Raw genomic sequence first — 25,707 nt, forward strand, 5'->3', positions numbered from 1 at the left:
CAGGTGCTTAGAGCCCTTGCTCCACCCTGTGCACTGACCCTGTACAAATTACTTCATGTGTAGAGTGAGCCATAGCATCAGCTATCATATTTGCACTGTGCATTGGCACTTAGCTTATTTGCATGACCGGTGGCAATATCCATAGCACCTGATGTGGAATGAACAACATTTTTGCCTCAGGATGAGAAGTGCCATTTCATTTTGATTAGATATGTGCATCAACATTGCTCTCTGTGACCTGTCACACAGTGTATGACCACAGAAAGATGATTTTGTTTATAATCCCTTTTTAGGTACAAGGTAAGCCAATAAGGTATGAACAGATGGAGGTGGGATGGGAGCATACTTCTCAACATCTTAGCTCAATAATCTTGGAGGAAAAACAAAAATGAACTTGTTAGAAAGTGCCAAAATCCATGAAGAATTTTACACATTACTGACAATTTTATACTGAATTTTATTTTAATTTTATTTTATTATAATATTTTATTGTAATTTCTGTTATACTAATATTATTAAAATATTTGAGTAGTTGGGAGGTATGGGTGGGAGTATATATATATATATATATATATATATAAAGAGAGAGAGAGAGAGAGAGATTTTTTTGGTGGGCTAGATGTCCTTTTAATTTACTTCATTTTATTTTATTTTAACAGAAGGGAAGGATGGGGAAGGAAGTCAGGGAAGTAAGTGATGAGTAAGGGGGTGTTAAGGTAGCATGAAAAGACAGACATGACTGACAGGGCATCGGATAAGACAGTGAGAGAGAGAGGTAACACAATGCTGAAAGAGATATAAAAAAAAACAGATGGAAGAAGACAGTGAGGGGAGGATTATACAACATAAAGGAGTGACCATGGACACAAAAAGAGAGAACACCAAGTTGGGGGATAGGGCTTGGTGTTTGCAGATGCAGTTTCTGCCAGTTTAGATACACTGGGAAATTAAACATCACCCTGGGAGCTGCCACCACTGGGTCCTGCCTCAGAAGGTGGAGTCATCTCTGGGCATAGACTGCACTGAACGAGTCACCAGAGCATCACCTCCATTTGGTCAGTGCCAGCATACAACCCCCTCCTGTCCATTATTTTCCCCAGAAGCTCTGCCAGCCCCTGACTGCGGACAAAGGTTTCTTCTCTACTTGCAGTGTTACCAGCAGATACCATCTTAGCAGCCTCCTTTGCAGGGCTACCTGTTGCAGATGGTACAGGTAGTACAGAAATTGTGGAGGTAATTGTGGCAGGATGGGACCCAGATGTGCTGAGTGCTTCTGGTGGTTGTAATAGTGATGGCACTGTTGTGCCACCTGAGGAACAATAGACCTGGCAGGTGGGATTGGTGCAGGTAGCTGTGCTGCTGTATATAACAGTAAAAGAAATGGTGAGAAACAAAAAATAAACCAAATAAACGTATGTCAGGAAAAGGATAGTGACAAAGAGGGTGAGAAAGAAGAAATATAAACAAAGAAAATTGCATTCCTAATAAGCACACAAATAAGTATAATCTCAACCTGCAGAAATGGAAAATAGCAACAAAGGCCCTTGAAAAATAGGTACATCTGATTAAAAATCTGCATATATAATTAGTATAAAATTTGAATACCAAATAACACATAGCTCTTACTGCTTCCAGCATGAATGTGGGATAGTACTCCAAAACACATTTAAGAACTAGATAGTGACAAAACTGGTGGAAAAATATTAACTGATTATCAAAGAGAAAATGTAAATTCAGTAGACTTAAATGAATTGTAATGCAAAGTCTGTCATACAAGATCATTTATTTTTGCTTCAACAAAAGGAAGATGTGAGACATCTGTCTTCTTTCTTTAAGTTATTGATGCCACTAGTATGTGGGTCATAAAATGTGGCTGCATGTGTACTAGACAGCTTAAAAAATATATGTGATAAGGGTGATTTAGAAAATTATGTGAAGGAGTAAATCAAGCCTAATAATAGGGACGTACCAACAAAAATAGGGACATTCTATACAAGGGTAAATCAGGCCTGAAAATTGGAATGCTCCTTCAAAATAGGGACAGTTGAGAGACTTTACACTTTTTATAGCAGTACTAAAGAATGAATGTTGTCAGAATATAAGATATGTGAGGCATCCAAAGGCATAAGTCACCCTCGCATGCAGTATGACATAACAGAATATTAATTGCAGGAGCTATTTATCAAGATGCCACATTTCAATTTGTGGCCAGTCATGCAGTGTTTTGGCAACAATAACAATGACATACAAACTATAAATGCTGATCACACAATAAATATATCCATCAAAGGTGCTAGACAAGAGATAGATACTTCTATTGTACATTGTGAAATACTGAGCACACTTCACCTAAGAGATCTAACATATATGGACTGTGTTGTGATTTGCTGATATTACTGAGATGATAACTATTGTTTTCCATGACAACAGAACTTTATGGAGGGGATTGAACCCACAGCTATCCTAATAATGTCGTGCAAAGCAGCGACAATAAGAGTCTCCGGCATATAAGCATTTACAATGGTTGTGGCAACCCCAAGCATATCTGAGCAACTTACTCCTTCTAAACACAGGCATATGGCCATGTTCAAATCTAAAGACAGTGTGGCATCACTGTCTGCATTTAGATGTCTCTAAATTGCACTGCCATCTTGTTTTGCCTCATTATCATATGTGGTCCTGAATTATGCAATCATTAACATAAACATGCTAACCATATTTGGCCTAGCCACGTCATGTAGCTAGGTTTTCTGAATCACACCTATCCTGATCACACACATCTCAAAATCATTTTTAATGAACACAAAACATCTCTGTTGAATGATCACTTATGACATTGTCAATCACACCTTTGTATAAATGAAAACAAGACATATTGATATATTTCCAGTTGCAAGCATTATACTTCACTTATCAACTTATGTATAGTCATTTTACTCAAACATTACATAGCTCATTCAGTTTCTGCCTTCCCTTGAACCTCATTCCTCCTCCAAAATATTATTCTGCATGTATTGTTCCCATAAATCCCATTGTTTCGATGTAATTTGCTCCTACCCTTTTCAAAAGATCCCACGTCCAGTTATTTTATTACTATATTCACTACTTCTAGTACAGTTGGTTTAGACACTGAGTTCCATTTTCTAGTAATTGATTTTTTGGCAGCTGCCAGAATTAAACACAGCAAGGCCTTACTATGTCTAGGCATTTCCAATTCTATATCGCAGCTAAAAAATAGTATCCTTAATTACACCAATTTGGTTACCCAGTATATCTCACAGAGTAGTCTGCAGGGAATTTTTAAAGCCTGACAGCTCATTACATTCCCAAAAGTATGTTCACAGTTAGCTCTTTCTTCCCCATCACATCTCCAACATTTGCAATCTACCTGAGGAAAAATTCTTTGGAGTCTGCTTGTGGTATAAAATACCTATGCAAACACTTCCAAGCAAAGATCCTAAATCTTCTAGACTTTATTGCATATTTGGAAGCCATACATATAGCCTCCCATTGTTTCTTTATGAATTGATTATCCAGTCTCTCTTTCCAATCCTTTCTAACTTCCTCTGATTGATTCATATAGTTATCATTCAGTATTTTATTTGCCATACTAATTATCCCCTTTTTAACAGCAGCTTCTGTTCTAGATTCTACTAAGAACTCTACCAGTGCTGGTGTTTTATTTAGGATCCCCTATTCCTTTCTGTTTTCCTATATTCTGATATTGATTCTTGATAGGGAAGGCAATCTTTAGCCTGCAGTCTAAATAAATTATTGGCCTCTTCCTATTCTATAACCTTTCCCTCTCTAATTATTTGTTCCCAATACCTTAGTTCTTTTACAGGTTTTCTCCAATAAATTACAGCCCCTCTTGCTTATTGTCTGTATCCCTAATTGCAGTCATCCCTATTGCCAGAATCTCCTTTTGCCACTTCCATGTTGGCTTAGTTCTTAGAATACTTTCTGCTATTTTAGTAATATAATATTCTGCATGGCTATTGTTATTCTCCTTAACAATCTACATCCAAAATTCCATACTTTTAATTCTTGAACTTCCCATTTGTTTCATCATCATCCCTTTCCAATTTGAACCATAGTTTTCTGCTTGTGTTATATGTAGGAGACTTAACTGTGTAGCTCTGAAATGCCCTTTCAAATAAGGCAATCCCAAATCACCTTGTTCTATTGGAAGGATCAACTTATCCCACTTGACTCTTGCTCTCTTATCCTCCTAGATAAAATCCTTCAACTCTTTATTAATTGCTATCTGCAACTTCTCCTCTAATTGTTAAAAATAGATCTGACCTGTGTATAAAAATAAAAGGACTAAACATTTCACTGCTTATATCTTGTTATCCACATCCATAAATCAGAGCTTCCAAATTCATAGTTCTTGCATTATCTTTTTAGTCTCTTCCTTAGCTGTCATAACAGAATCTTGTTTAATCCATACTCCTAAGTACTTCATTTTATCTTGCTCCCATAAATAAGAGTACTGCTGAACCAATTTGTGTGTGGGTAGATAATTTGCAGCTATTGCCTTTATTTTACCCAAATTAATTTTGTATCCCTGGGTTTATGAGGTACAAATTTATATAATCTACAAATATAGACAACTTTTCTTGATTACCATACCAATTTTATTCTTGAATTTGAGTCCATTATTTTTTTTGCCAGTGGTTCTTAATATAATTCAAATAACAAAGGGGAAATTGGACCCCTGCTTGGTTCCTATGCTCAAGCAGAACTTATCTGAGAGGACCCCCCCACTTTAATGTTTGCCTCCAATCCCTCATATATCCTCCTATCAACCTTAATATTTTATCAGGGAATACAAATGCTTCCATTGCTCTACTCATAAAATCCCAGCTTAGTCTGTTGAATGCTTTCTCTGCATCAAAACCCGCCAACAACAGTGATATTTTCTTATATTTTTCTTCCCTCTGGATCATCATTGTTCTGTTAATGTTATCAAATGTTTGCCTCCCCTCCACAAAACCACATTGATCCATATCTATCAACTTTGGCACCACCTTTGCCATTATTTTAGCCATTATAGACATGAACACTTTATAATCATGGTTTAGAATAAAAAATGGTCCTATATGAATCTGGATCTAATGGGTCTTTACTGTCTTGAGGTATTACAGTCACTACAGCTTTCTTCCAGGATGTTGGCATTTCTTTTAAAATGCCGTTAAACAAAACATTCCAGATCTTTATTACTTTCTTCCCTCCTAGCCTCCAAACTTCCATAGGAATACCATCTATTCCTGGAGACTTTCCTGTAGATTGGTTATACTATATCATTTTTATCTCATCTCCTCCTATTCTAACTGTTAGTAATTGAGTCTCATCCTTCTCTAACCTTGATGTATTTAATTCTTCCATAAACATTTCCATTTGTGCTTTTTCTTGATTTCCAAGTGTCTCTGCTTTATATAGATTTTCATAAAATGTCTGAAATATTTCTAATACCTCTAAGGGACGTCTGGTTATTTTCCTTGTTATAGGGTCCCTAAGCTTGGCAACAGCCTTTTCTACTTTCGGTTGCCTGAGCCATTGTGCTAAAAGCTTTTGTACTCTGGAATTATTATCAAAAAAGCAGTTGCTTAGCAGCAGTCTTTCGAAACTCATGTAGATTAGAGAGGTAGTCCTTTATTTTCTCTTTAGCACTCTGCAGTTGCAGCTCTTCTTGTTCTGTGAGATTCCACATATTCTGCAATACTTTAACCTTTGTTAAGTCCTTCTAAATAATTATTGTTACTTCTTAACTATATCTCTTTTTCTTTTATGTCTACCCTATTTTTAAACCCCTCTTTCATTTTATCACACTAGCTAGCTGTATTTTTTGAGGAAGTTTCTATCTTCTTTAGTAATGCCTGAATTATTTCCACTACACATTCCGTAAATTCCTCTGTTAAACAGATAGGTGGGGAAGTGCCAGTGTCTTATTTTTTATTTCATTATCTTGCTTTTTTATTTTAGTTATTATTCATGCATGATCTGAAATAGTTATTAGATGTATGTTAAAACGTTGAATTAAATGCATATGTTCCTGTGCAATATAATTTCTGTCTCGCCTAGCCTAGTTTTTGTACCTTGGGGAATAATATTTAAATTCTCTCCAAGCTCCTACTACTGAATTCACGTCTTCCATACTAAACATTTTCATAAATTTCTTCAAAAATCTACATTTTTTCTTATATTTTCCCTTCTAGGCTTCCCAGGTACATCCTCACTGTCGCAAATCAAATTTCAGTCCACACCTATAAGCAATATTGCTGAAGACTGATTATGTCTTCCAGAATGTTCTTAAGCTCCATTGTAGCAGTTGTAGGTGGAACATAAATACATGTCAGCATAATCCTCCTCCCTTGCCAGTAGCCCCTTATACTACAAATTTACTATTATTATCCTTTTTCCTCTTCTATCACTATTGGAGCTCTTATAGCAATTAATATAAGTGCACCCCTTTTCTTTTGTCCCAGTAATTACACCGAATAACCATTCTGAAATCCTTTCTTTATCAAATTCACATGCTCAGTTCTTTCCAAATGTTTCTCCTATAGCATAGCTATTTGTACTCTGCATTTTAATATAGGTCACTGCTCTTGCTTTTTTGTATATACCTATTAGACCATTCACATTTAAAGATAATATGGAAAGTGCTGTCATTATGATAAGAAGTTATTATTCTTACCTGTAGCCTATTGTCACATAAATTCACTTACTGTAATGCTGCAAAGTTTTCTGAATCCAGTCCAATATTAGACTTCATTTTATAGTACAGAAAGTTTGAATTTGACAATCATTAGTAATATACACCATAAATATTCTTCCCTTCCTATCATGAAAGCTTTAACTCTGTGTCACTGCATTCAGCAACACCCAAACTTTCCTTCCAGATGCTACTAATAACAGGACTAAGACAAAATGTATTCATCTAGCAATAGCGTATTGGTTATTCCAATTAAACACACTCCCTTTGTGACTCATTTAAATAATATAACAGCATAAATCAAAGACTGAAACAATACTAATCTCATGAACTAGTCGTACCTTGACTTAGGAATGGGGTCCATTCCCATCATGGTATTAGAAACCCAAAACATTTGTGGAAATTAAACAGGAGAACTGCATGATGTCAAGCACCTCTGCTTCCACTGTCACAACACAATTCATACATTCACTGTGTCACATTTTCCATCCAACTGATGCAAAGACTCCCTTGCACAACATATGCATTATCATTTTGTCACTTGTGAGAGATAATATTCAGCTAGGCATTAATAATCGTGGTCTGAAGGTTACATTTGCATTTGAGCCATAGGACCAAGAAAAGCATGACTTGGGGTATATGGTATGCTGACAGGAGCCAGAGATGTTAAGTTAGTGCTTCGGCAGTAGGAAAGAGTAATGTTATAATATGAGTCCCGATATTTCCTGTGTCCTTAATTGTGTGATAAATGTAACTCTAGTGCACGCATTTTTTTAAATTACATTGTTAAATCACATCATATGTTTTAACAGCAACATTTTAATTCCAAGCTAGTTAGCAGATTTTATCGTACCATTTTAACTTATTTTGTGACTATATATATACATATATATCTAGATAGCATCCATCTTATTGTATGTTTATGTATTAAGGCTTGCTTTCTAACGTTATTAGTATAAGCACCAGTGTTTTGTTTGAGTGATAAGTGCTGGAAATGGCATACTTCAAATTTTGTTATTTAATCAAGACATACTAACTGGCTAAGGGTATACGCATGATAAGGTTACTTTCACATCGACAGGATACCAGGAGTATAATAACCAGAACTGTGGCAAGGTTATTTTCTAAAGCAGATGACATGTATTTCTACTGTGATTTAGAAAATGTGAATATTTCTTCTAAATCTGTGCTATGCTCTAACTAGACTTTTCTTTTGTGTCCAGATCTTATACTGAAATATGATGGCATACATATTATTTTTCATAGTCAATAAGTAGCATTATATAAATGAAACATGTTATGAGATGTTTTAAATGACTTGTTCTAAATACTTTGATATACCATGACCAGCATTCATGTCAGTGATATGTACAGTAACCTCAATCAGTCTTTTGAAAACATTATTTATTTTTTATGAAGTTTGTGGTGTTTTCCCCATATAGTTCAGGATTACATCTACAGAAATACAGTTTTTGCTGTATTTTTCAAGGGTAATGAAGTAAGGTAGAGACATTTTTTAGGTCATTGTAAATGGATAGTTGTAAATGAAAATAACTTCTTAAACTAACTGTGTTATGTTGTAATTTCCAGATGCATCCTAAAAATGGATCATCACTGTCCATGGTAAGTATTCATTTAACAAAAATAAATATTTTCAATCACTTTCTGTTTCATAATTCAGATAAACGGATGCTAGAAGATAATGGCCATGTACTCAGCTAATCAAAGTGCTAGAATAATCTAATGTTTGTCTCGGTACATGTAACAAAGGATTATGCCATATCTAAACAGGTCTTTATACACATGTTTGGCTGATATTAAATTAATGCATTAAGCAATATGTTGCTATTCATGTTTATAATGTTACTGAAAAAAATCCAAATAGGAATAAGTTATCAGATGTTTTTATCAGTAAATTCCCATAAGTGGAAGAATGTTATTAGCAAGTTCTGCCATCTGCCTCATGGTCATTAAATATCAAGGGATAGTCTGTAGTAATGTTTTTGTGGTTAGAATTTAGAAAGTGTACATCCCAGAGCCTAGCATTTTTTCTGTTGTTTTATGGCCATAAAAAAATTGCTCACAGATTTAAAAAAAAGATGGACAGCAGTGAATAGGGAATACCAATTGGCACGGTTTTCTCTGAAGCTGTCAGTTTTATAACTAATCAAGTGAATATATAATCAGTATACTTAATGTAAATAAACTGTGCAAAAAATGGAAGTCTCAAAGAGGAAAAGTGATGGTAGCATTGTCACAGAGCTGTGAATGGACCTTGGCCTTTCAAAAATTCAGAGTATTTAAAATTACATGTAAAGGTAGATTCTTTAGTTTTATGTATTGATTGACTTCTTTGAAGCAGTCAGTAGAGACGTAGATGAGGGCAAGCTAGTGCACACAGTCTATCTTGACCTCGCCAAGGCTTTCGATACCATCCTCCACTCTGCAATTATAGATAAGCTCACTAAACTGGGCAGAAATCCCTATGTCACAAGATGGGTGGCAAACTGGCTCACTGACAGAAACCACACAGTAAAAGTAGCAGACTCCAAGTCCGACTTCAGACCAGTGATGAGTGGAGTACCACAGGGTTCGGTATTGGGTCATCTACTTCTCTGAAGTGCAGGCCAACACAGAAGGTCTTTGGCTAACAAAGTTCGCAGATGACTGCAAACTGGGAGCCATAATAGAATCACCTAATGATGTAGACATTCTACAAAAGGGCCTCGCAGAGACAGATGCTTGGTGTCAAAGTCATGGCCTCAAGCTCAAGCCAAGAAGTGCTTTGTCATCCCCTTTAGGAAAAACTCAGTACCCATGAATTACCACATAGGTGGTAGCTCACTAAACACTGAAAGTGTGATAAGAGACCTCGGGACACAGGTGGACAGTAGTCTGTCCTTTGATAACCACATCATCACAGTAATCAGGAAATCCTTCTACATGGCACACCTCAACATAAAAGGGTTCTCCTCTAGAAAAAAGGAGGCCATTGTTCCTCTCTACTCATCCCTCATCAGACCCATTATAGAGTACAATGCCCCATTTGGCATGTATCTCACAAGACACCTACAACAATTGGAAAGGCCATAGAAATACCTCACTAAGAGGATTACCAGCCTCAAACAGATGCCATACGCAGACCGTCTCAAAAAACTCCAGCTCTACTCCATCACATATCACCTACTCAGAGGCGACCTCTGCCTAACATACAAAGCTATGTCAAACCCAGAGCTGTTGGACATGCTACACTTAAAGAAATCCCAATCTCTCCAAACCACATGCTCCAGGGACCTAAACCTTGTCACCACAATAAACAGAACATGCTGGAGGGATAGATTCCTGTCCCAGAGACTTCCCATACTCTGGAACAAACTACCCATTCATGTCAAGCAAAGCTGCTCATTGGCCCTCTTTAAGAAAAATCTTGACGACTGGATGGGAAATAGAAAATTCACCCTGGGGATCACTTCTGTGGCACTGCTTGACAGGAGCACAGGAAAATAATTTTCTTGGGTGGCGAAAGCCAGGGAACCTTTTTGGTTAGGCTTATATAGGCCCCAGGGCCGATAGCCTAGTACCTACCTATGAACCTATGGGCCTATGAAAAAGGAAATTATGTGTTATATAAAATTACCTTTTCTTGCACAAAATCATGCTGCAAAATAACAGATGTTTTGTTTTCCCTCTAGTTAACTATGTCAGATGTAAATACTTAACTGCAGATGTCAATATGCCTAAATTAGTAATCATTGCAGCTTTTTGGGGGCTATAACTTTCCCATAAGATGATTTGGCCTCAAAAATTATTATGTTATTTAAGCAGATACTGAGGTCATAGACCCTTGAATGGGGGGCACAGAGAGCTGTGTCACTTGCAAGCAGTACTGCTGTGAGGTTTTTGTTTTGTTCAGTGTTTAATACAAGTGCTTTGGTGACATGCATGCCATCACAGCTTATCGTAGCAGTGGACAGCTTGCATTATCTCTTACATTTAAGTCTAAAACTGATCTACTCTACTGCTTTAGATTTGAAGAAGTAGGTCATCTTAAACAACACTTTCATACAGATAATGAAAAGACAGAAAAATATGCAGTTTGATGAGAAGAGGTGATGATCATTCCATATGAAGTAGTATTACCTCTTAACCATTTATCATACATCCATACATCCATCCATACATACATACATACATCCATACATACATCAATACAAATATTTCAAGCATGAGTATTAACACCCTTCTAGCTTGCCAACATACCAGAACAGTTGTTCCCATAATAAGTGTCCAGGCTGTTCTTATAAATATCTAAACGAATGCTTCCTTTAATGTATGCATCAGCTCTCTCAGAGAACCAATTAGTACACTTCTCATTCTTATAGGATCTTCTACATAGGTTGTCTGATGATTCTCTAGCACTTTTTGATAACCCCAAACATTCCCATACATATTGTAGAACACTTCTGATGAAAAAGATAGATCTGAAAGATACAATCTAAAATAGTATGGGCCCAGGACAGAGCTCTGTGGGACACCCTGATTGAAACCAAGAATTGCACCTGTCCAGTTGCTGTATACTTGTCATGTCCTATTTGTAAGCCATGTAGCTGTCCATCTTATCAAGAGTACATCACTACCTAGTTGTTCTAATTTATTGATAAGTATTTTGTGCATGACCGTATCAAATGCCAAAGGTAAATCTATATAAATTAGATCATAGCACAATTTTTCATTCATAGCTGTTATTATATTGTTATAGAACATCATGTTACAGGTGGTAATAGATCTATTTTCAACATGTGCATGATGATATATGGTTTCAAGTCCCAGCCTTTCCAGTTCTGACAATAATGTATTCAATATTACCTTCTCCATTATTTTTCCACAGCATGAAAGTAGACTTAAGGGTCTATATGACTCTGGGTTTGTCCTACTCCCCATATTTATACAACCTAGTAAGTAATAGATAGAAATATACTGTAAGTGTTTGCTGAAGTGTCCTCAGGTCATCATTATTACTAATTCTGTCTCCTACCTATGCTTTGTTTGGATACAGTTTGCATAGTTCTTTCTCAATATAATCTAATCTGATTTCAGTATGTGAGGTTACCTGGATGTCACTAGGAGAACTTATCACCCCCTTTGTGGAGCAAAACTGTTTTGCATAAGATTTTGTAAATATATCTATAATTTGTTGTGTCAGAGAATACATTTTAGAATCTACACACAGCTTATCAATTTGTTTGTCTTTACTACTTCCACATCTTTTTTATCTATAAATTCTTTTCGTATTATACTCAATATCTTTATATAAATTTCCTTCAAATTCTTCTTGAGCTTGTCTCACACCATGCTTACTTTGCTTGTCCAGCTTGTTTGTTTATTACAGTTTTCAAAGCTGTAGTTCAACCTCTTTTCCATTTCTTATATTATTTTTGTCTGTTGTCTCTCACCTTAATTAGGCATCTTGTTATTAAGGAAATATACCCCTCTGATGTTATATGCCTAGATCCTAATGTTAAATATACACAACACACACACACACACACACACACACATATATATATATATATATATATATATATATATATATATATATATATATATATATATATTGCATTCAAACAATTTCTCTTTCAAAACTTTACACATTCCTTCTGCAGTTTTTCCATTGAATGCATCACTCCAATTAGTTTTACATAGAGACTGTTTGCTTTCATATAATCTACAATTACATTTCTGTGCATTGGTATAGATTTCAGTTTGGCAAAATTATCTAGCAACAAATTAACCTTAATAATCGCATACTCACTGCACATCAGTGGTGGTAAACTTGACATGAAGTAACAGTAATTTATTTAGGAACACAATGTCTAACATGTTCCATTCCCCAGGTAGTTTTTATGCAATCTGAAAGAATTGTTATTCCTAAACATACGTTGTGAATGATTTCCATACTAATGTTGCTGAATCGATATTATCCCAGTATGCTTCTGGTAAATTTAGGTGCCCAGCCACTATTATTTTTCCTTCTTGTGTTTCATGCAAGAAATGTATGAATTCCTCTAGATCATCAGCACTTGACTTTGGTGGCCTATACAAACCAACAATTGTTATATGTTCCAGGGATGACTTTATTGCTACAGTTATACAATCTATAGTACTGTTGTTATCACTGAACTTGAAATCACAGGTCACATATGCTCTGCTTCGACATCAATGCACAATACATGAAGCTTATAGATGAAATAGTTATCTATGGATTGAAAAAATAAAGTGTATAGGAGAAAGGTGTGATAGGGAGAAGGCATGAATGATAAATACACAGCACTCGTACTGTGTTACAGTTATCAGACCATGTAACTAGTTTTATTCTTAATGTGCAAATGTTAAGGTTAGAAGATAAATATTTAATATTACCTGAAGCTATCAACACAATGTAAATTATTTCTGTACTTTCTCTAAAGGCAAACCAGTACATTTCTACAGCCCAAAAGGCTTCTCCAGATAAGACAAACTATAGTAGAAATAGCAAGAATTGGTCAATACTGAATGCTGGCTTGCAGTGGTGCCACTGTTCTTGTATTATCTGTAGGTGGAAAAAAGGATGTAATTTGTAAGTAAGGTAAAGTTGATCACACTATTATCCTGCATGAGAGACTGAAACTTAGGTAGCAAGTATCATCTGTAGCTGTCATCCTGCTACTGTCTAAAAGATATACTTCAGATTAAGCATTGGGACCTTTCCATGATTGTTTAATATTGTTTAATATTTCGGTTTCTTCCCAGCTTGGTTATAGCAACTCCATTTACTTAGGACTTCTTACTGGAAAATTGAGTGCCTTCATCTAGTGCAGAAGTCTTCACACCAACCATTTATAGGAGCATCTTGCTTCCGACTTATATTGGTTCCTTGAGGCCTACACTGTCTGAACTTGATACACCTTTATAGCTCTTACACTAGTCTATCTTGCTTTACACAGTCTGGGTAACCCAACCTAAAAGTTGTTAAGAGTGGATTACATTCCTTTCTAGAATGAATTATTTTTCATGGCTGCATCTGGCCACACTCAAAATATGGTTGCCATAACCTGCAGTCAGAAACTAATGCAGTTTGAAATTAAGAGTATGTTATTAATGACATATTAACAATACCCAGTAGTGATACATTTAACAGCATTCCAGTCCCTGCTATACACACTGAAATACTATCAGTCCAGGCCTGATAAAGCAATACTAATCACTGCCCCTGTGATGTAAAGTGCCTGAGCTCTGCTTCCTTCAGAGCTTGATATAATACCTTTTCTTTCCTAGTGTCAGATAGTCTTCCATATACCTATTCATGGTCTAGTGCTTTGTGAAGTTAAGAGTTAGTATTTTTATTAGTGAACCTATTCCTGTCTACTCCGTACACAAGAGCTCAACAGCCTGACTATTCAAAGACCTCCATTCATCCCTGATACTGCTGAAAGGAATTTTAGTAAGATTGTACCAGCCAAATGGAACCACCTTCCACAGAACCTTAGAAAAATAACAAATTACACTAAATTCAGACAAAAATGTATTACATGCCTAAAAAAGACCTACATCTGCACCTGTTTCCTAAACAAGGAATAAGCACAACTCCCTTTAATGTAACACTATCTGTGACTACATTACTGCTATAAACGTAAGTACACAAAGCAATTATTAGCAGTCAATTGTAAGTAACCAAGTGTGTGTGTGTGTGTGTGTGTGTGTGTGTGTGTGTGTGTGTGTGTGTGTGTGTGTGTGTGTGTGTGTGTGTTTGTGGAGCTTGACTGTCCTCCCTAAATTTGTATGTATGAGTTTTTTCTTGTTATTCCACTTTTCTTGCACCACAAAAACATGCTGGTTGACTGAGGAGATAAATTTTACACACAAACACACACACACACCTACATGTGTGTATGTGTATGTATGTGTATATATATATATATATATATATATATATAAATATATATATATAAATGGGTATATATATCCTGACATACTCTGAAAATGAGGTGGAATAAATGTATCACAGCAGAAGATGTACATATTTTTATGTATCTACAGTCTATGAACAGTTACATTAGTTCATGTTCTGTACAATAATCGATCTCAACTTCCACATTTTCAAGCTAATATTAGCAAAGGGGTCCGAATGCCAGTGCTTCATTGCATTAGCTATTGAACTGGTAATCATTAAGTTACATTATATCTCCCAATAAAGGAAAAAGTTGAATTGGGTTGCTTTCATACTTTTCCCTTTTGTCTGAGTTTGTGTGGCCTGAGAGATAGCATGTTTAGGCAATGGGATGTAAGAGCAGTGCTCCTAAGTTGGGGGTAGTATATTTAGGGAATGGGATGAAAGAGCAGTGCCCCTAAATTGGGGGTAGTATATTTAGGGAATGGGATGTAAGAGCAGTGCTCCTAACTTGGGGGTAGTATATTTAGAAAATGGGATGTAAGAGCAATGCCCCTAAGTTGGGGGTTGTATATTTAGGAAATGGGATGTAAGAGCAGTGCTCCTATGTTGGGGGGAGTATATTTAGGGAATGGGTTGTAAGAGCAGTGCCGCTAAGGTATGGGGGGCTAGAATACTTAGGGAACGGGATGTAAGAGCAGTGCTCCTAAGTTGGGGGTAGTATATTTAGAGAAGTTGGGCCATAGTATATTTAGAGAATGGGATGTAAGAGCAGTGCTCCGAAGTAGGGGGTAGTATATTTAAGGAATGGGATGTAAGAGCAGTGGATCTACGTTGAGGGGGTACTATATTTAGAGAAGCTGGGAGGTAGTATATTTAGAGAATGTGATGTAAGAGCAGTGCTCCTAAGTTGGGGGGAAATATATTTAGAGAATACGATGTAAGAGCAGTAATCCTAAATTGGGGGTAGTATATTTAGGGAATGGGATGTAAGAGCAGTGCTCCTAAGTTGGGGGTAGTATATTTAGGGAATGGGATGTAAGAGTAGTGCTCCTAAGGTGGCGGGTTGTATATTTAGGGAATGGGATGTAAGAGCATTGCTAAGTTGGGGGGGTAGTATATTTAGGGAATGGGATGTAAGAGCAGTGCTCTTAACTTGGGGGTAGTATATTTAGGGAATGGGATGTAAGAGCAGTGCTCCTAACTTGGGGGTAGTATATTTAGGGAATGGGATGTAAGAGCAGTGCTCCTAACTTGGGGGTAGTATATTTAAGGAATGGGATGTAAGAGCAGTGGTCCTACTTTGAGGGGGTAGTGTATTTAGAGAAGTTGGGAGGCAGTATATTTAGAGAATGTGATGTAAGAGCAGTGCTCCTAAGTTGGGGGTAGTATAATTAGAGAATGGGATGTAAGAGCAGTGCTAAGTTGGGGGGGGGAGTATACTTAGGGAATGAGATGTAAGAGCAGTACTCCTAACTTGTGGGTATTATATTTAGAGAATGAGATGTAAGAGCAGTAATACTAAGTTGGGGGGGTAGAATATTTAGGGAATGGGATGTAAGAGCAGCGCTCCTAAATTGGGGGTAGTATATTTAGGGAATGGGATATAAGAGCAGTAATCCTAAGTTGGGAGTATTATATTTAGGGAATACAATGTAAGAGCAATGCTCATAAGTTGGGGTAGTATATTTACGGAATGGGATGTAAGAGTAGTGCTCCTAAGGTGGCGGGTTGTATATTTAGGGAATGGGATGTAAGAGCAGTGCTAAGTTGGGGGGTAGTATATTTAGGGAATGGGATGTAAGAGCAGTGCTCCTAACTTGGGGGTAGTATATTTAGGGAATGGGATGTAAGAGCAGTTCTCCTAACTTGGGAGTAGTATATTTAGGGAATGGGATGTAAGAGCAGTGCTCCTAACTTGGGGGTAGTATATTTAGGGAATGGGATGTAAGAGCAGTGTTCCTAAGTTGGGGGGGTAGTATATTTAGGGAATGGGATGTAACAGCAGTGCCCCCAAGTTGGAGGTAGTATATTTCGAGAATGGGATGAAAGAGCAGTGCTCCTAAGTTGGGGGGTAGAATATTTAGGGAATGGGATGTAAGAGCAGTGCTCCTATGCTGGGGTTAGTATATTTAGGGAATGGGATGTAAGAGCAGTGCTCCTAATTTGGGGGTAGTATATTTAGGGAATGGGATGTAAGAGCAGTGATCCTAAGGTGGGTGGTAGTATATTTAGTGAATGGGATGTAAGAGCAGTACCCCTAAGTTGGGGGGTGTAGTATATTTAGGGAATGGAATGTAAGAGCCATGCTCCTATGTTGGGGGTAGTATATTTAGGGAATGAGATGTAAGAGCAGTGCTCCTAAGTTGGGAGGTATTATATTTAGAGAATGGGATGTAAAAGCAGTGTTTTTAAGTTGAGAGGAAGTATATTTAGAGAATGGGATATAAGATCATTGCTCCTAAGTTGGGAGGTATTATATTTAAAGAATGGGATGTAAGAGCAGTAATCCCAAGTTGGGGTAGTATATTTAGAGAATGGGGTGTAAGAGCATCCTAAGTTGGGGGTAGTATATTTAGGGAATGGGATGTAAGAGTAGTGCTGTATATTTAGGAATGGGATGTAAGAGCAGTGCTAAGTTGGGGTAGTATATTTAGGAATGGGATGTAAGAGCAGTGCTCCTAACTTGGGGGTAGTATATTTAGGAATGGGATGTAAGAGCAGTGCTCCTAACCTGGTATATTTACAGAATGGGATGTAAGAGCAGTGCTAAGTTGGGGGTAGTATATTTAGGAATGGGATGTAAGAGCAGTGGTCCTAACTTGAAGGTAGTATATTTAGAATGGGATGTAAGAGCAGTGCTAAGTTGGGGTAGTATATTTAGAGAATGGGATGTAAGAGCAGTGCTCCTAAGTTGGGGTAGTATATTTAGAGAATGGGATGTAAGAGCAGTAATCCTAAGTTGGGGTAGTATATTTAGAGAATGGGATGTAAGAGCAGTGCTCCTAAGTTGGGGAGTATATTTAGGGAATGGGATGTAAGAGCAGTGCTCCTAAGTTGGGTAGTATATTTAGGAATGGGATGTAAGAGCAGTGCTCCTAAGTTGGGGGTAGTATATTTAGGGAATGGGATGTAAGAGCAGTGCTCCTAAGGTGGGGTAGTATATTTAGGGAATGGGATGTAAGAGCAGTGCTCCTAAGTTGGGGGGTAGTATATTTAGGGAATGGGATGTAACAGCAGTGCTCTTAACTTGGGGGTAGTATATTTAGGGAATGGGATGTAAGAGCAGTGCTCCTAAGTTGGGGGGTAGTATATTTAGGGAATGGGATGTAAAAGCAGTGCTCCTAAGTTGGGGGTAGTATATTTAGGAATGGGATGTAACAGCAGTGCTCTTAACTTGGGGTTAGTATATTTAGGAATGGGATGTAAGAGCAGTGCTCCCAAGTTGGGAGGTAGTATATTTAGAGAATGGGATGTAAGAGCAGTGCTCCTAAGCTGGGGGGTATTATATTCAGAGAATGGGATGTAAGGGCAATGCTCCTAAATCGGGGTGTAGTATATTTAGAGAATGGGATATAAGAGCAGTGCTCCTAAGTTGGGGGTAGTATATTTAGGGAATGGGATGTAAGAGCAGTGCTCCTAACTTGGGGGTAGTATATTTAGGGAATGTGATGTAAGAGCAGTGCTCCTAACTTGGGGGTAGTATATTTAGAGAATGGGATGTAAGAGCAGTGCCTATGTTGGGGGTAGTATATTTAGGGAATGGGATGTAAGAGCAGTGCTCCTAAGGGGGTAGTATATTTAGGGAATGGGATGTAAGAGCAGTGCTCCTATGCTGGGGTTAGTATATTTAGGGAATGGGATGTAAGAGCAGTGCTCCTAACTTGGGGTTAGTATATTTAGGAATGGGATGTAAGAGCAGTGCTCCTAAGTTGGGGTAGTATATTTAGAGAATGTGATGAAAGAGCCGTGCCCCTAAGCTGGGGTAGTATACTTAGGGAATGGGATGTAAGAGCAGTGCTCCTAAGTTTGGGGTAGTATATTCAGAGAATGGGATGTAAGAGCAGTGCTAAGTTGGGAGGTAGTATATTTAGGGAATGGGATGTAAGAGCAGTGTCCCTAAGTTGAGGTAGTATATTTAGAGAATGGGATGTAAGAGCAGAGAATGGGATGTAAGAGCAGTGCTAAGTTGGGAGGTAGTATATTTAGGGAATGGGATGTAAGAGCAGTGCTCCTAAGTTGGGGGGGTAGTATATTTAGAGAATGGGATCTAAGAGCAGTGCTCCTAAGTTGGGGATAGTATATTTAGGGAATGGGATGTAACAGCAGTGCTCCTAAGTTGGGGGTAGTATATTTACGGAATGGGATCTAAGAGCAGTGCTCCTAACTTGGGGGTAGTATATTTAGGGAATGGGATGTAAGAGCAGTGCTCCTAGGTTGGGGGTAGTATATTTAGGGAATGGGATGTAAGAGCAGTGCTCCTAAGTTGGGGGGGTAGTATATTTAGGGAATGGGATGTAAGAGCAGTGCTCCTAAGTTGGAAGGTAGTATATTTAGGGAATGGGATGTAAGAGCAGTCCTCCTAAGTTGGGGGTAGTATATTTAGGGAATGGGATGTAAGAACAGTGCTCCTAATGTGGTGAGTAGTATATTTAGAGAATGGGATGTAAGAGCAGTGCTAAGTTGGGGGGTAGTATATTTAGGGAATGCGATGTAAGAGCAGTGCTTCTAAGTTGGGGGTAGTATATTTAGGGAATGGGATGTAAGAGCAGTGCTCCTAAGTTGGGAGGTAGTATATTTAGGGAACGGGATGTAAGAGCAGTGCTTTTAAGTTGGGGGGGTAGTGTATTTAGAGAATGGGATGTAAGAGCATTGCTCCTAAGTTGGGGGTATTATATTTAGAGAATGGGATGTAAGAGCAGTAATCCCAAGTTGGGAGGTAGTATATTTAGGGAATGGGATGTAAGAGCAGTGCTCCTAATTTGGGGGTAGTATATTTAGGGAATGGGATGTAAGAGCAGTGCTCCTAAGTTAGGGGGTAGTATATTTAGGGAGTGGGATGTAAGAGCAGTGCTCCTAAGTTGGGGGTAGTTTATTTAGGGAATGGGATGTAAGAGCAGTGCTCCTAAGTTGGAAGGTAGTATATTTAGGGAATGGGATGTAAGGGCAGTGCTCCTAACTTGGGGGTAGTATATTTAAGGAATGGAATTTAAGAGCAGTGCTCCTAAGTTGGGGTAGTATATTTAGGAATGGGATGTAAGAGCAGTGCTCCTAAGTCGGGGGTAGTATATTTAGAGAATGGGATGTAAGAGCAGTGCTCCTAAGTTGGGGGTAGTATATTTAGGGAATGGGATGTAAGAGCAGTGCTCCTAACTTGGGGTAGTATATTTAGAGAATGGGATGTAAGAGCAGTGCTCTAAGTTGGTAGTATATTTAGGGAATGGGATGTAAGAGCAGTGCTCCCTAGTTTTAGTATATTTAGGGAATGGGATGTAAGAGCAGTGCTCCTAACCTGGGGTTAGTATATTTAGGGAATGGGATGTAAGAGCAGTGCTCCTAATTTGGGGGTAGTATATTTAGGGAATGGGATGTAAGAGCAGTGCTCCTAAGTTGGGGTAGTATATTTAGGAATGGGATGTAAGAGCAGTGCTCCTAAGTTGGGGTAGTATATTTAGGGAATGGGATGTAAGAGCAGTGCTCTAAGGTGGTGGGTAGTATATTTAGGGAATGGGATGTAAGAGCAGTGCTCCTAAGTTGGGGGTAGTTTATTTAGGGAATGGGATGTAAGAGCAGTGCTCCTAAGTTGGAAGGTAGTATATTTAGGGAATGGGATGTAAGGGCAGTGCTCCTAACTTGGGGGTAGTATATTTAGGGAATGGGATGTAAGAGCAGTGCTCCTAAGTTGGGAGGTAGTATATTTAGGGAATGGGATGTAACAGCAGTGCTCTAAGGTGGGGTAGTATATTTAGGGAATGGGATGTAAGAGCAGTGCAGAGCAGTGCTCCTAAGTTGGTGGTATTATATTTAGGGAATGGGATGTAAGAGCAGTGCTCCTAAGTTGGGGATAGTATATTTAAAGAATGTGATGTAAGAGCAGTGCTCTAAGTTGGGGTAGTATATTTAGGGCAATGAGATGTAACAGCAGTGCTCCTATGTTGGGGTTGTATATTTAGGAATGGGATGTAAGAACAGTGCTCCTAACTTGGGGTTAGTATATTTAGGGAATGGGATGTAAGAGCAGTGCTCCTAAGTTGGGGGTAGTATATTTAGGAATGGGATGAGTATATTTAGGAAATGGATTATATTTAGGGAATAGAGCAGTTTATTTAGGGAATGGGATGTAAGAGCAGTGCTCCTAAGTTGGGGGGTAGTATATTTAGGAATGGGATGTAACAGCAGTGCTCCTAAGGTGGCAGGTAGTATATTTAGGAATGGGATGTAAGAGCAGTGCTCTTAAGTTGGAGTAGTATATTTAGGGAATGGGATGTGAATGGGATGTGGTAGTATATTTATGGAATGAGATGTAAGAGCAGTGCTTCTAAGGTGGGGTAGTATATTTAGGGAATGGGATGTAAGAGCAGTGCTCCTAAGTTGGGGGTAGTTTATTTAGGGAATGGGATGTAAGAGCAGTGCTCCTAAGTTGGAAGGTAGTATATTTAGGGAATGGGATGTAAGAGCAGTGCTCCTAAGTTGGGGGTAGTATATTTAGAGAATGTGATGTAAGAGCATTGCTCCTAAGTTGGGGTTGGTATAGAATGGGATGTAAGAGCAGTGCTCCTAAGTTGGGGGTAGTATATTTAGGAATGGGATGCAGTATATTTAGAGAATGTGATGTAAGATCAGTGCTCATAAGTTGGGGGATGTAAGAGCAGCGCTTCTATGTTGGGGTTAGTATATTTAGGCAATGAGATGTAACAGCAGTGCTCCTATGTTGGGGTTTGTATATTTAGGGAATGGGATGTAAGAAGTATATTTAGGGAATGGGGTAGTATATTTAGGGAATGTGATGTAAGAGCAGTGCTCCTAAGTTAGGGGGGTAGTATATTTAGGGAATGGGATGTAAGATCAGTGCTTCTAAGGCGGGGGGGGTAGTATATTTAGGGAATGGGATGTAAGAGCAGTGCTCCTAACTTGGGGGTAGTATATTTAGGGAATGGGATGTAAGAGTAGTGCTCCTAAGGTGGCAGGTTGTATATTTAGGGAATGGGATGTAAGAGCATTGCTAAGTTGGGGGATAGTATATTTAGGGAATGGGATGTAAGAGCAGTGCTCCTAACTTGGGGGTAGTATATTTAGGGAATGGGATGTAAGAGCAGTGCTCCTAACTTGGGGGTAGTATATTTAGGGAATGGGATGTAAGAGCAGTGCTCCTAAGTTGGGGGGTATTATATTTAAGGAATGGGATGTAAGAGCAGTGGTCCTACTTTGAGGGGGTAGTGTATTTAGAGAAGTTGGGAGGCAGTATATTTAGAGAATGTGATGTAAGAGCAGTGCTCCTAAGTTGGGGGTAGTATAATTAGAGAATGGGATGTAAGAGCAGTGCTAAGTTGGGGGGGGGGGGTATACTTAGGGAATGAGATGTAAGAGTAGTACTCCTAACTTGTGGGTATTATATTTAGAGAATGAGATGTAAGAGCAGTAATACTAAGTTGGGGGGGGTAGAATATTTAGGGAATGGGATGTAAGAGCAGCGCTCCTAAATTGGGGGTAGTATATTTAGGGAATGGGATATAAGAGCAGTAATCCTAAGTTGGGAGTATTATATTTAGGGAATACAGTGTAAGAGCAATGCTCATAAGTTGGGGTAGTATATGTACGGAATGGGATGTAAGAGTAGTGCTCCTAAGGTGGCGGGTTGTATATTTAGGGAAAGGGATGTAAGAGCAGTGCTAAGTTGGGGGGTAGTATATTTAGGGAATGGGATGTAAGAGCAGTGCTCCTAACTTGGGGGTAGTATATTTAGGGAATGGGATGTAAGAGCAGTTCTCCTAACTTGGGAGTAGTATATTTAGGGAATGGGATGTAAGAGCAGTGCTCCTAACTTGGGGGGTAGTATATTTAGGGAATGGGATGTAAGAGCAGTGTTCCTAAGTTGGGGGGGTAGTATATTTAGGGAATGGGATGTAACAGCAGTGCCCCCAAGTTGGAGGTAGTATATTTCGAGAATGGGATGAAAGAGCAGTGCTCCTAAGTTGGGGGGTAGTATATTTAGGGAATGGGATGTAAGAGCAGTGCTCCTATGCTGGGGTTAGTATATTTAGGGAATGGGATGTAAGAGCAGTGCTCCTAATTTGGGGGTAGTATATTTAGGGAATGGGATGTAAGAGCAGTGATCCTAAGGTGGGTGGTAGTATATTTAGTGAATGGGATGTAAGAGCAGTGCCCCTAAGTTGGGGGGTGTAGTATATTTAGGGAATGGAATGTAAGAGCCATGCTCCTAAGTTGGGGGTAGTATATTTAGGGAATGAGATGTAAGAGCAGTGCTCCTAAGTTGGGAGGTATTATATTTAGAGAATGGGATGTAAAAGCAGTGTTTTTAAGTTGAGAGGAAGTATATTTAGAGAATGGGATATAAGATCATTGCTCCTAAGTTGGGAGGTATTATATTTAAAGAATGGGATGTAAGAGCAGTAATCCCAAGTTGGGAGGTAGTATATTTAGAGAATGGGGTGTAAGAGCAGTGCTCCTAAGTTGGGGGTAGTATATTTAGGGAATGGGATGTAAGAGTAGTGCTCCTAAAATGGCGGGTTGTATATTTAGGGAATGGGATGTAAGAGCAGTGCTAAGTTGGGGGGGTAGTATATTTAGGGAATGGGATGTAAGAACAGTGCTCCTAACTTGGGGGTAGTATATTTAGGGAATGGGATGTAAGAGCAGTGCTCCTAACCTGGGGGTGGTATATTTAGGGAATGGGATGTAAGAGCAGTGCTCCTAAGTTGGGGGTAGTATATTTAAGGAATGGGATGTAAGAGCAGTGGTCCTACGTTGAGGGGGTACTATATTTATAGAAGTCGGGAGGTAGTATATTTAGAGAATGTGATGTAAGAGCAGTGCTCCTAAGTTGGGGGTAGTATAATTAGAGAATAGGATGTAAGAGCAGTACTTTTAACTTGTGGGTATTATATTAAGAGAATGAGCTGTAAGAGCAGTAATCCTAAGTTGGGGGGTAGAATATTTAGGGAATGGGATGTAAGAGCAACGCTCCTAAATTGGGGTTAGTATATTTAGGGAATGGGATATAAGAGCAGTAATCCTAAGTTGGGGGTAGTATATTTAGGGAATAGGAAGTAAGAGCAATACTCCTAAGTTGGGGGTAGTATATTTAGGGAATGGGATGTAAGAGCAGTGCTCCTAAGGTGGCGGGTTGTATATTTAGGGAATGGGATGTGGGAGCAGTGCTACATTGGGGGGTAGTATATTTAGGGAATGGGATGTAAGAGCAGTGCTCCTAACTTGGGGGTAGTATATTTAGAGAATGGGATGTAAGAGCAGTGCACCTAACTTGGGTGTAGTATGTTTAGGGAATGGAATGTAAGGTAGTATATTTAGGGAATGTGATGTAAGAGCAGTGCTCCTAACTTGGGGGTAGTATATTTACGGGATGGGATGTAAGAGCAGTGCCTCCAAGTTGGAGGTAGTATATTTAGAGAATGGGATGTAAGAGCAGTGCACCTAACTTGGGTGTAGTATGTTTAGGGAATGGAATGTAACAGCAGTGCTCCTAAGTTGAGGGTAGTATATTTAGGGAATGGGATCTAAGAGCAGTGCTCCTAACTTAGGGGTAGTATATTTAGAGAATGGGATGTAAGAGCAGTGCTCCTAACTTTGGGGTAGTATATTTAGGGAATGGGATGTACGTTGGGGGGGTAGTATATTTAGGGAATTGGATGCAACAGCAGTGCCCCTATGTTGGAGGTAGTATATTTCAAGAATGGGATGAAAGAGCAGTGCTCCTAAGTTGGGGGGTAGTATATTTAAGGAATGGGATGTAAGAGCAGTGCTCCTATGTTGGGGTTAGTATATTTCGGGAATGGGATGTAAGAACATTGCTCCTAACTTGGGGTTAGTATATTTAGGGAATGGGATGTAAGAGCAGTGCTCCTAAGTTGAGGGTAGTATATTTAGAGAATGGGATGTAAGAGCAGTGCTAAGTTGGGGGTAGTATATTTAAGGAATGGGATGTAAGAGCAGTGCGCCTAAGTTGGGGGGTAGTATAGTTAGGGAATGGGATGTAAGAGCAGGGCTCCTAAGTTAACGGGGGGTAGTATATTTAGGGAATGGGATGTAAGAGCAGTACTCCTAAGTTCGGGGTAGTTTATTTAGGGAATGGGATGTAAGAGCAGTGCTCCTAAGTTGGGAGGTAGTATATTTAGAGAATGTGATGTAAGAGCAGTGTTCCAAAGTTGGGGGGGTAGTATATTTAAGGAATGGGATGTAACAGCGGTGCCCCTAAGTTGGAGGTAGTATATTTAGGGAATGGGATCTAAGAGCTGTGCTCCTAACTTGGGGGTAGTATATTTAGGGAATGGGATATAAGAGCAGTGCTCCTAACTTGGGGGTAGTATATTTAGAGAATGGGATGTAAGAGCAGTGCTCCTAAGTTGGGGGGTAGTATATTTAGGGAATGGGATGTAACAGCAGTTCCCCTAAGTTGGAGGTAGTATATTTTGAGAATTTGGGGTTGTATATTTAGGGAATGGGATGTAAGAGCAGTGCTCCTATGCTGGGGCTAGTATATTTAGGGAATGGGATGTAAGAACAGTGCTCCTAATTTGGGGTTAGTATATTTAGGGAATGGGATGTAAGAGCAGTGCTCCTAAGTGGGGGGTAGTATATTTAGGGAATGGAATGTAAGAGCAGTTATCCTAAGGTGGGGGTAGTATATTTAGGGAACGGGATGTAAGAGCAGTGCTCCTAATTTGGGGTGGTATTATATTTAGAGAATGGGATGTAAGAGCAATGCTTTTAAGTTGAGGGGTAGTATATTTAGAGAATGGGATGTAAGAGCGTTGCTCCTAAGTTGGGGGGGTATTATATTTAGAGAATGGGATGTAAGAGC

The 25,707-nt window shown here is 38.7% G+C and overlaps 1 protein-coding gene across 1 annotated transcript in view; it reads left to right on the forward strand.

The window, feature by feature from the left end:
- ZDHHC2 (zinc finger DHHC-type palmitoyltransferase 2) overlaps positions 1-25,707 on the forward strand; it is a 1,463,314-nt gene that overhangs the window by 1,059,974 nt on the left and 377,633 nt on the right. The window contains 1 exon segment of the mRNA XM_044062506.1: positions 8,312-8,344. Within this exon segment, the coding sequence (XP_043918441.1) occupies positions 8,312-8,344 (33 nt within the window).

This window comes from Protopterus annectens, chromosome 2.part1 (genome assembly GCF_019279795.1).
Source record: "Protopterus annectens isolate FY-2018-M chromosome 2.part1, PAN1.0, whole genome shotgun sequence".
NCBI lineage: Eukaryota > Metazoa > Chordata > Ceratodontiformes > Protopteridae > Protopterus > Protopterus annectens.